The sequence below is a fragment of the Cebus imitator genome, unplaced genomic scaffold (assembly GCF_001604975.1).
Source record: "Cebus imitator isolate Cc_AM_T3 unplaced genomic scaffold, Cebus_imitator-1.0 Scaffold238, whole genome shotgun sequence".
NCBI classification, from domain to species: domain Eukaryota; kingdom Metazoa; phylum Chordata; class Mammalia; order Primates; family Cebidae; genus Cebus; species Cebus imitator.
In genome coordinates this window covers 2,382,095-2,394,665 of record NW_016107553.1, presented here as the reverse complement: position 1 = coordinate 2,394,665, position 12,571 = coordinate 2,382,095, and the positions used below count along the sequence as shown (strand labels likewise).

The following is a 12,571-nucleotide window of genomic DNA, read 5'->3' as shown; positions in this document are numbered from 1 at the left end:
TCCTGCCTTAGCCTCCCAAGTAGCTGGGACTATAGGTGTGCACCACCATGGCTGGCTAATTTTTAAATTTTTTGTAGAGATAGGGTTTCCCTGTGTTGCCTATGCTGGTATCGAACACCTTGGCTCAACTGATCCTCCTGCCTGGGCCTCCCAAAGCATTGGGATTATTATTTTGAGCCATCAGACCTGGCCAAAAATGCATGTTCTTGGGCCCCACTCAGATCTGTTAAAAAAGAATCTTTAATGGTGTTCAGGAAATGTTTGTGTAAATGCTGAATTAATTAAAAGCCTCTGAAAATAGGGTTTGCAGATAACAGAACTTTTTGTTATATGTATTCACATAAAGCTAAAAAGTGTTTAGGTTTAAAAGCCAGGCACAAAGGGGGATAAATAAACATCTACTTGGTAGAAATTTATACTTGGGATTAAGTCTTTAACTGCAGACTTTTTATTTAGCTTGTTAATGACAAGATTTTTTAGAAGTTAACAGCTCATTAAGATCATAGAGTAACCTAATAAGTGTTTCTACTGGTTTTTATTCATACAAGCACTTTTAGCCAAAGATTTGAATGTTGGAAATATTAGACTTTATTTTTCAGAGTTCGTGAGTCATTCATTTCACAAACATTTATTAAATACCTTCTATTTACCAGATATTGTTCTAGGCTCTGAGGACACAAGTGAATAAACTAGATAAGAATTCCTGCCTTTGTGGGTTATAGTCTGGAGGGAGAGAAAGATGGGAAATAAATAAACAAAATATAGTATGTGTGTATATATAAAATATAGATCATCTTAATGATAAGAGTTAAAGAAAAGAAGATAAAACAGGGAAGAAACGTGAAATATGTTTGGGGTATAGAGTTTGTAATTTTAGATAGGATGGTCTGGGAGGGCTTAATAGACATGACTTTTGAGTAACAATCTGAAGAAATGAGAGTGCTAGTCCTGTGAATATCTAGGAAAAGACATTACAAATAGAGGAAATTACAAGGACAAATGCCTGGCAGGGGAAACAAGCCTAACAAGTTCAGGGACTTAGGGTGACCTACTAATGTGGCTAGATGTGGAGGTAATTAAAGGAAGAGTAATAGGAGATGAGGAGAGGGAGGCTCAGATTTCTTTTATCACCTTATGGAAAAAATGGCTGACCAAATAAATTTCACTATTAAGGTGGAGAGAGGGGAGATGTATTTGTAGAAAATAATGCTGTATGTGCTTTAAAATGTGCCAAGTTTTTCTTTTCTAAATACTGAATAAAAGTTGTTTCGCTTGTCCTCTCCTTTCCAATATTAGGCTAGTCTCAATATTTTTGTTTTTTAAGTCATAATATAACATTTCCTTAAATTATCTATGTGCTTTTTTCATTGGTCAGTTGTTTATCTCTCCATATTTTTCAAGAACTGGTTAGATTATACTGTACTGTTTAGTGTGTTAGTTTTCTCTAGTGCGCAAAAGCCTATAAAAGTTAGTAATATGCTGGACCAGATTTAGGTTATAAAAAAAGATAAGCAGCTGATTAAGAGGAGGGAAAAATGACCTGTTAAATTCAAGATCCAATTTGAACGAAATAATTCACCAACCTATAGTGTTGTTAGGATATATTTTGCTCAAAAAATTTTAAGCAGTTAATCTTAGTCGTTTGATACATGGGATTTTAAGTAAATCATATAATCAGAATATGGTGTAAAACATTTGTTCAAACGATAGATTCTCTTAAATTCATCATGATTCACGTTATCTTTTGTTCATTCATTGTGGTTCATATTATGCTTTATTCATTTTCTAACTGGTGACTTTTATTTTTTAGCAATGATAGCACTGATGGGGAGCCAGAAGAAAAGAGACGAAAAATAGCAAATGTTGTCATTAATCAGTCTGCAAATGATTCCAAAGTCTTGATTGATAATATTCCAGACAGCTCTTCCTTAACTGAAGAGGTACTCTTGAAAGGCTCTAAAGTATCTATTAAAATTGCTAATAATCTTTTTCAGACTCATGCATCAGAAGAAAGTATTGAATAATCTGTTGATTGAAAGAAGTTTTATTAGTAAAAATGTATCTTCGTTAAACTTAATTAAATTTTAAAAGCTTGATTGCTACTACTAGACCCACAAATAAAATTTATTGAATTACTTAAATTGTTAGCATAAAGTAGACCTTTTGAACTAGTAGTAATTCTGTTTTTCTTATTCAGACAAATGAATGGCCTTTGGAAAGCTTTTGTGAAGAACTTTGCAATGACCTTTTTAATCCCTCCTGGGAGGTAAGATTTCTTCATTACAGTTTCTCTCAGCTATATTTTCTCTCCTAATGAAGGGAACAGTGTCAAGAGCAATATACTTTGTCAGAATCCCTGTTCTTCTATATTCGTCTCAGGACTCAGGGCATGTCATATTGACCTAAATAGAAAACTATAGATTGATTTTCACCTTTCATATCCTTTCAATCATATTCTTTAGTGAATTATTTCTTTTCGTTTTTCCTTTGTTTATAATCCAAAGGCTTGTATATCTCTCCCAGGCAGTAAAAAAATACTTCCTTTCCTTTTGGAAGTGGACTATTTTTATTGATAAAGAGCAGTAGTTTCCAAACCAGCTTTTTTGCCTCTGAAATCTTTAGAGAACATCTTGAGCAGGTCCCAATATGTAGAAGAGGAGAAAGAGTGAAGTCCCTCTGCTTGTCATTGAGGATTGGTAGTTTCAAACTATGGTCTCTCCCTTCTGTTGGCCTCTGTGGAATTTAAAAAAAAATTTTCTTTAGAATTCTTTTAGTTGCCTTTCCTTGGTGTAATTCTGTTTAAAGTTCCTCAAATCATAACGCATAGAGTCTTAATAAGTGGGCACAGTGTCAATGGCTTGTTTTTTTCCAGATGACACTGTAGAAAGTATCCTCACCTTCTCAAAGAAAGGTGATTTATCCTTAGGGGTACAGTGATACATTAATCATGAGACATTTTATTTGTGTTGTCTTCTTTTGGGATTCGCTTGTCATTGGTAGCTTTGGAGCTAGGTTTTTTGCTTTTTGGTTTTTTTGAAATGGATTCTCACTCTTGCCCAGGCTGGAGTGCAGTGGCCCGATCTTGGCTCACTGTAACTTCTGCCTCCCAGTTTCAGGCAATTCTCGTGGCTCAGCCTCCCAAGTAGCTGGGACTACAGGCACATGCCACCATGCCAGGCTAATTTTTTATGTGTTTTTAATAGAGACCAGGTTTCATCATGTTGGCCAGGGTAGTCTTGCTTAGACTCCTGAGCTCAAGTGATCAGCCCACCTCAGCCTCCCAGAGTGTTGTGGTTACAGGTGTGAGCCACCACACCCAGCCTGGAGCTTAGTTTTGATACACATATTTTGAAAATGCATGGGATTATAAAAAACACCTTGAGCTGGTTGCAGTGGCTCACACCTATAATCCCAGCACTTTGGGAAGCCGAGGTGGGCAGATCACCTGAGATCAGGAGTTCAAGGCCAGCCTGGCTAACATGGAGAAACCCCATCTCTACTAAAAATAGAAAAACTAGCTGGGTGTGGTGGTGGGCGCCTGTAATCCCAGCTACTCAGGCTGCTGAGGCAGGAGAATTGCTTGAACTTGGGAGGCAGAGGTTGCAGTGAGCCAAGATCATGCCACTGCACTCAAGCCTGGGCAGCAGAGCAAGATTCCGTCCCCTCCCCCCCCCCAAAAAAAAATAAAAGAATATGTGATACTTTCTTTTCTCTCCCTTGCTATGGATAGTGCTAAATGAAGGTAGAGGTTAAGAGAGTGACAGCAATGTGGATTTATATCTCAGAAAGATTTGAGAATAGCTGTTTTCTTGCTTGATTTTTAAAAAAATTCCATATAACCAAAAACAGTCAAATTTATATGTGTAATTCTTCTTTTGAATGTATTTTGAAGAAAAATACATTCTTGTAAAATTCCACTTAGTTTATTCTAATTTCCTAAAAACCCAGTATCCCTATTTCATATTGAAGAAAAGTTAAACAACTTTTCTTAAACATTTAACCACTGACATTTGCTTCTTTGTTCTTTTCAGGTTCGACATGGTGCAGGCACTGGACTTAGGGAAATTCTTAAAGCTCATGGGAAAAGTGGTGGTAAAATGGGTGACAGCACTTTAGAAGAGGTAAGTGTATTAATGCAACAATTATCACCAAGTATTAATAGCTGGTGTCTTTTTCCAATGTAGAGAAGTAATGAGTATGTGCCATGAAGTAGGAATGAGAGGTAAATAAGAGGAAGAGATATGAAAAGGTAGATATCATACAATGGATTGAAAAGTAGAGTAAGATGAATAAGAGGCTAGCTGAGAGGTCAGTGAGCAACATAATTGGTATAGCCTGGAGACACTGGTAATAGGATAGATAGTAGATATGTGACAGGTGTGTTTGGTAGGAGAACAACGTCAAGTAATTAGTTTCTTAATTTCTCTTGGAGTGCAAGTAACAATATAATACATGAATTTTAAGAATTTTGATATATCTGAATTAAATTAATACTGAAATGGGATATGGGATATGTTTAGTATTAAAAACATTAATTGGGACTGTTCTACTTTTTGGTTGTTCGTACAACTAAAGTAATCTGTCCCAATGTTTTATTTTTGATTTTGGACCTAAGGTGTCCCCCCAGACCCCAGTACAAAGTGTGATCTTTGTTTTAAAAAAAAAAGTTAAAAATATGTATATTATGTTTTAACAGATGATTCAGCAGCATCAAGAATGGTTGGAAGACTTGGTTATTAGACTCCTTTGTGTTTTTGCATTAGACAGATTTGGAGACTTTGTTTCTGATGAAGTAAGTATCATTTAAGGGAGGCTTTGCCCAGTCAAATTTCAGATTCTACAAAATACGTTTTTTGCAAATACGAGTTTTCTTCCTTTTTCATCTGTAGGTTGTGGCACCAGTTCGTGAAACTTGTGCTCAAACATTAGGCGTGGTTTTAAAACACATGAATGAAACAGGAGTTCATAAAACTGTGGATGTGCTGCTAAAATTACTTACACAAGAACAGTGGGAAGTTAGACATGGTGGCCTGCTGGGAATAAAATATGCTTTGGCAGTCCGTCAGGTAAATACTTCAAGTTTTGAAGCGTATGTGGGAGAGCTTTTTTCCCCTCGTAGTTTATTTTCACTAATTACATGAAATGGCCGTAGATTCTTACTGTTAACAGAGAAACCAGTCTTCCAAGATTTACCTTTTTGAGACAGTATCGTAGAGATAGGTGGCGCTCATAAGAATTTATGTATAAATCATAAGATCGTTAGTTATGTTGTTTGCTCTTAAGGTCAAAGATTATTTTACCTTTTGAATTCATTGCTACAGTTAATTCAGTGCTCTTCATGATTTGGTTTCACTGTTTTAACTCATTTAAGTATTGAATACGTGCTCTGAGGGCTGTACGACATGGTGCCAAGTTATGCAGTATACATACAGCAGTAGACATCAAAGTGTAAATCAAGCAACCCATAATATGGCCATGTACTTTTTACATAAACTGTCAGTGTTTTTTCTTTCATCCTTTATGACAAGGCTTATAAGAAGAAAATGCATGTAGTCTTATTCTTTTCATATAGGGAAGTAAGTTCTGAAAAATTAGATACCTTGCCGAAGGTCACAAACTAGTTAGGGTTAGTACTAGAACTAGAAACTAAATGGCATGTCTTATAAAACAATGTGTATTGTAATGTTATACATCATCTAGGATGAAAAAAACTACAGATGTATATAATCTTCTACTTAGAAACATTTATGTTCCCTTAGTGGGTTATTAAAAACTCTGATACATTCTGGCTAGGAATTTGGTTCTTAGATTGGCCCACAAAAACCTATTTCATATATAAATATATCTAAAGTCCTTTACTAAACTAATAAGTGCTGTGTAATCTATATATACGCACACATAACATTTTTGTGGAAAAATTGATTCTGATTTCCAATATGAGATGCCAGTAAAACATCTCTTTTCTCTTTCTCCCTACTTCCTCACCATAGATCTAGTAACAGAATTGGGGACTTCCACAAACAGTTGTCTTGACTGAGGATAATGGGTCAGCAAAGAGTGAGTGTAGAGGAAAAAGACGAGATGTAAAAGTAAAGGAGTGGTTATGAATGAGGGGCTAGAGAGAGACCAGGACCTTTTCTTACCAGTTTAATTTCCCTGAATAATTTCCAGTCGGGACCAGCATTGTCAGAGTGTTAGGCGTTGGCCTATGCATTTCACTATCCATTATGGCTACTTAATGCTCTGTTCCAGTTTTTCTTCCCTTCCCTTGCTCATGTCTAACAGATTGGAACCTCCCTTTCTGTCTCTAAAGGCAAGCCCAAAGGCCTTTTGAAATTTTCTGAGATTGTCTTTTTTTTTTTCCTTTCTTTAACTGCCAAATAACAAAACATTCTTTTGTGACTCTGCTCATAGGCCTGAGCTCTCTGTCCAACTCTTTTCTCCCTCTGCTCCCTTCCCTGCTTTTCCTGGCCCCTTTAGTTCTCTTCTTCCTGTGGCAGCCACCCTCCCTCCCCGCCCCCCCCAACAAAACCTTTTTTTCTGTGTTCTGCACTCTAGCCTGTGTAGATGACAGCAGAATTATATGAACACGGAAAACGCCTTACTGGTTTTCGAAACGTTATCTCTATTTCATAGTGAGACCAGTTCTCAGTGAGATTCCTAGTATATGATCACAGAAGTAACCTCTGGAGGCTGGCTCTGTTGGGGGAAATGAAAAGACATTAAATTGGAATAATGAGAAGCAGGAAGAGAATGGCTTTTCTTTCACTCTCATTCTCCCTTTGGTTTTTGGTGTCACTGATTGAGATAATGGAGGCTAGGATTTAGCAGAGGGGTTTGTATGTGTGTGTATTTACACAGAGAATTCATAGTTTTACCTGTAAAACATGTTTTAATGTTTTACGTCTCATAAAGTGCTTGATGCCCTTGTAGTCTTTTTCAAGTGGAATTATTTAGGCTTCTGTTGATGTTATATTTTTGTTTATGTGATTGTTTTCTAGAAGGTACAGTCATAACAATGTTTCCGTCAATAATGAGCCATATATGAAATGGTGATCCCATAAGATTATAATCATTTTTATTGTACTTATAATACTTATTGATTATAAGTATTTTTATTGTACCCTTTCTATATTTAGGCATACTAATACTTATCATTTTGTTAATAGTTGCCTACAGTATTCAGTTCAGTAACATGCCGTACAGGTTTGTAGCCAAGGAGCAATAGGCTGTATCACATAGCCTAGGTGTGGTGTAGGCTATACTGTCTAGGTTTGTGTAGGTACACTCCATAATGTTCACACAATGACAGAATTGCCTGGTGTATTTCTCAGAATCTGTTCATTGTTAAGCAGTGTATGACTCTAGGTATTGGAATTTAGCTATCATATGACAAATTTAAATTTTAAAATGTTTAAGCACAATAAAGCATACTATAGAAAATTAATTTATTTTCATGTACTGTTTTACAGGATGTAATTAATACTTTATTGCCTAAAGTTTTAACAAGAATAATTGAAGGACTCCAGGATCTTGACGATGATGTCAGAGCTGTTGCCGCAGCATCATTAGTGCCTGTAGTAGAAAGTCTTGTCTATCTTCAGACACAAAAGGTAAATTATTTTTACAATTTCTTCCTGTAGAGTTTGTTTACATTTGAGATATATGGAGTATTAGAAAATACATTGAGTACCTTTTCCTCCTTCACCTTCAATTTTTTTTTTGACCAACAGCCCTCTGATGGATGCAATCTTGACTTGGAAGAGTGAATTGTATCCATTTGTCTACTTTCCCTTTATGTACATAATATATAGGGAACTTCCTTGGGAAGAGAGCAGCCATTTCTTCCTTATTTCTGGTTTTTAGATTTATTGGATTTTTGTTTATTTCTATTTTAGTTTTTGGATTTGATTTTTTAATCTAGTTTCCTTCCTCCCCTCCCCTCCCCTCTCCTCCCTTCCCTTCCCCTACCCTCCCCTTTACTCTCCTCCTCCTCTTCCTCCCCTCCTCCCCCCTCCTTCTCCTCTTCTCTCCTACTCTTCCCCCCTCCCCCTCCTCTGCTCTCCTCTCCTCTCTTGCCTCTCTTCTTTCCTCTCCTCTCCTCTCCTTTCCTTTTCTTCTGTCTTGTCTTGTCTGTTCTGTACTTTTTTCTTCTTCCCTTCTCCTTCTCCTTCTCCTCTTCTTTCTAGGGTCTCACTCTGTCACCCAGGCTGTAGTGCAGTGGGTGACATGTAGCCTCACTCTCCTGGGCTCAAGCAGTCCTTCCTGCCTCAGCCTTCCAAGTAGCTGAGACGACAGACACATGCCACTGTGCCTGGCTAATTTTTAAATTATTTTTTGTAGTGATGAGGGAGTCCCCCTGTGTTGCCCAGGCTGACCTCAAACTCCTAAGCTCAAGAGATCTTCCCAGTCTTGGCCTTCCAAAGTGCTGAGATTACTCATGTGACCCTTCATACCCACCCCTGTAGTCTCATTTTTTAAAATGACTTTTTTAAGGTCTAGCTGACTTTTCACCTTATTAAAATCAGAACACATAGTTGGAAATACACCAAGCAGTATTTTAAGAGCTTAAAAACTAAATTTTGGGCCGGGCGTGGTGGCTCAAGCCTGTAATCCCAGCACTTTGGGAGGCCGAGGCGGGTGGATCACGAGGTCAAGAGATCGAGACCATCCTGGTCAACATGGTGAAACCCCGTCTCTACTAAAAATACAAAAAATTAGCTGGGCATGGTGGCGCGTGCCTGTAATCCCAGCTACTCAGGAGGCTGAGGCAGGAGAATTGCCTGAACCCAGGAGGCGGAGGTTGCAGTGAGCCGAGATCGCGCCATTGCACTCCAGCCTGGGTAACAAGAGTGAAACTCTGTCTCAAAAAAAAAAAAAAACAACTAAATTTTGTTTTTTTAATGATGATTAGTGTCATTTTAAATGCAGTGGAATTACATAGAGTGGCATGTCTTGTGTCTCCATGCTCTGTTGTTTTCAGAGTAGTTTTTTACATGAAATAGTTTTGGCTATTTTGTTTTCTGAATTCTCCTACCCATTATGAGTCTGATCAGGAAGGAAAGTAGAGTTGAATGGTGCTAAAAAGAGGGAATAGAGAATTGTTAAAGGCAAATAGTGTCGCCTTCTTAACTTTGCTCAAAACTGACACTGTCCAAGGTCATTGGAATTGCATATGTTGTTGAATCGTAGTAACCGCTGGGATACCATTTGGCAGGGCTTGTGAATATCTTGTGCAAAACTGATAACTTTTCTTGAAAACTGATCTTATAGGTACCCTTCATTATAAATACATTATGGGATGCTCTTCTGGAATTAGATGATCTAACAGCTTCAACAAATAGTATTATGACTCTCCTTTCATCCTTGCTAACTTATCCTCAGGTCCAACAATGCAGGTAATTATTTCTAATTAGTGGAATAAAGTGAAAAGCCTTTACATACCTCTCCAGATAATTCAGACTAAACATGCAATATTTTAGCACCTTTAAGAATAGTACTGTGTAAGTTGGAGTTGCCAAAGATTGCTATTTTCAGAAGGCCTTGTCTTTTTTACTCTCTGGCCATTTGGAGCAGAAGCTTAAAAGATCATTTTCTTTACCCTTGAAATATTTCAGTTATATAATTCATCATCTTGTTCTTTACTTTAGAAATATAATTATTGAATAATATTTCCAGTTCTAGTCCTAGAATGTGGAATTTTAGCTTTATTTAGTAACATTTAGTTAACAGAATTATCATTGAACATCGGCTTTACATTTTCTAAAACTTGCTCCTCTGTGAACTTTTTTTTGGTAATGTTCATCTCTTCAACTTTTGTTCTTGATTTCAGTAATTACTTGTGAGGAAGGGAATAGATGATAATGTAATGTCCAAAGGCAGAGATTGAATGAAGCCAAAAACATTTTTCAAAAATTTAGTGTCACCAGTTTTCCTGTCCTGATACATGAAGCTCAGCTAAGCTGATTAACACATTCCCTACCTTTTAGAGTGGCCCTTGAATATTATTAGAGATAAGTGTCCTTAAAGAATAGCTTCCTTAGAGATAGAAAAGAAAAAATTATTATGCAACTTTAAAGAATTCACAGATGAGAAAATTAATTACTGTTCTTATCCTAGTGAGGATGTTCAGTGAATGTTCATATAATTATGCTTATACATGGTTTCTGGCTGTATAAGCATCTCCCATGAAACCCCTAGATGTTTAAAAAACCTGTAGAAAATGTTTCAAATAATGACTGACCTACTGGTAGTAATTTAATGCTAAGTTTAGATTAGTTGGACAGCCCATAAGAAGGAATACCAAAATAAATGCTTATAAAAGCAAAAGAAGAGACAAATTGAAGTGGTAGTACATTTATAGGGTTTCCTAATTTTCAGTGCTTCCATTACTAATGAAAGCTGCACAAACTAAATGAGTTAATCTATGTGAAAGCCCTCTTTAAGCTGCAAGATGAAGGGGTTTTTAATTACTGTAAATCAAGGATGGGTAATCTTTTTCTGCAAAGGCTCAAATAGTGAGTATTTTTGTTTTGTGAGCCAGACAGTCTGTCAGAACTACTAAGTTGTCACTGTAGTGTGAAAACAGCTATACATAAGTAATGCATAAGAGAATGAATGTGCCTGTGTACTCATAAAATTTTCACCTAAAAACAAAAATGAATGGAATGAATTTGGCCTATGGGCCTTAATGGACAGTGTCAGAAAAATTGGATAATATAAGAAAGAATATAGTGAAAATTCTGTTAATCCATTGTGAAATAATGTAGTTTCCCTTTTTTTTTGTTTCATATTTGCTTCATATATTGTAATACTTGGCAGATACTTTCTTCTACCTTATGTAAGAAGAAATGCAGCATGTTATCTGGAGCATGAACAGTTACACACTTAACAAGACTTTGTTATAATGCTTTTATGTATTTTGTGGGGCTTTTTTATGTCTGTGTGTGCATGTATTTAAGTTAGAATTTTATAAATTTGCTAAATATGAAAATGAATACCAGAAGTAATGTTCATACAAACTGGCAAGTAATGAAAATAGTGTTAAAAGATAGGCTGCTGGGGAGGAACCACAAAAGACCAAATAGTTACAGTGGCGTATTATTTTTTGTTCATGTCTTTTTCTGTAGAATCATATATATCAAATGCTGGTTATGAATCATCTCCTAATTCCGAGTAACTTTTACAAGTAGCTCATGAATGTGACAGGAATCCTATGGCCCAAGTTAGTCTAGACTTGGCTTTGTTTGCTTCCCCATTTAAAACTTAGTCTGTGAGAAGGAAGAAATTTGAGTTTTCCTAACTTAGTAGTGCCACACCAGGATAATAAATTTCAAAGTTGCTGCCATATCACCACTTGCTCATTTAATACATGACAGAGATGGCCCCAAAAGAGGATGGAAATTATGTATATCTGCCTATTGGGATTAGCCATGGGGAAGGAGTAAGGATTAGCAATCCTGATCATACGCAGGCTGACTACCAGCTAGGATACATGTACGATTTTCCTAAGAACAATTATATTGGAAAGTCCTAACTTAATAAAGGTGACTCATGGCAATAGTGCCATAGAGGAACCTTATGTTAGTATATCTACCCTTCTTTTTGACTGCATTTGCTCTAGCTCTTCTAGTGCTACAGTAACAGTTATGAAGGACATTGTTACATGAATGTTGATATGAAAACTGTATTATCTTTTAAGAATTTATTCATCAAAAAAGTCGCATGGTGTCAGCATCACTGCATCCCGTGAGAATGATATTTAGATAATGTATCTACAGAGTTTCAACTTAGAATAAGTAAGATTAATTTGTGTCTTCTTTATTAGTATTCAACAGTCACTCACAGTTTTAGTTCCACGTGTCTGGCCTTTTTTGCATCACACTATATCATCAGTTCGAAGAGCAGCATTGGAAACTCTGTTTACGTTATTATCAACACAGGACCAGGTAAGAACTGATAAATAATAGCAATCGTGAAACTTATACAAATTAATTTTATAAAGTAAACCTGATCATTAGCTTACCCTTGTTGTATCTATATCCAAAGATCAGGACAATGTTGGGCCCAGTGGTATGGTAACCATGTAAATGAATGTAATCACTGTGAGAGCAGAAATATTTTAATATTTTGTTCTACCTTGTATTCTCAGCACGTGCTTAACACATAGGAAGTCCTTAGTAAATATTTGTTGAATGAATGAATGATTGAATAGTCCTTTCCTGCCAGAGATCTGTCAGTCTTTGCATGCCCCTTGTATGGTTGACAGTTGGGTGGTTGGCAGAACCCATGGCTCAGCTTAGAAGGCTGCATTTGAAGCTCCAGATTACAACTTTTAAAGACTTACCATGGAATTCCCAGGCTCTTGCCTTTATTTAAAGATTTTTCAATCTTAAGAGCATGCTATTTTCAAGGTTAGTGTACTTCAGGAATCACACACTGAAATGCCTACAGAGATCATTCAGGTAATATCAGTGTGTAAATGAAGCCTGTGGTGAGCTGAGTAGTCCTTGCTCTGTTTATACACACGGCTTCACATAACCCGCTCTTTTTTTTTTTTTTTTTTTTTTTT

General features: G+C 36.5%; 1 protein-coding gene across 3 annotated transcripts in view; it reads left to right on the top strand.

The window, feature by feature from the left end:
• The window catches only part of BTAF1 (B-TFIID TATA-box binding protein associated factor 1), a 99,666-nt gene that overhangs the window by 30,091 nt on the left and 57,004 nt on the right, over positions 1-12,571 (top strand). For all 3 annotated transcript variants that reach the window (XM_017498206.2, XM_037727739.1, XM_017498207.2), the window contains exons 7-14: positions 1,811-1,940; positions 2,198-2,266; positions 4,032-4,121; positions 4,697-4,792; positions 4,890-5,066; positions 7,473-7,613; positions 9,274-9,398; positions 11,828-11,948. In XM_017498206.2, the coding sequence (XP_017353695.1) occupies positions 1,811-1,940; positions 2,198-2,266; positions 4,032-4,121; positions 4,697-4,792; positions 4,890-5,066; positions 7,473-7,613; positions 9,274-9,398; positions 11,828-11,948 (949 nt within the window). The remainder of the gene's footprint in view (positions 1-1,810; positions 1,941-2,197; positions 2,267-4,031; positions 4,122-4,696; positions 4,793-4,889; positions 5,067-7,472; positions 7,614-9,273; positions 9,399-11,827; positions 11,949-12,571) is intronic.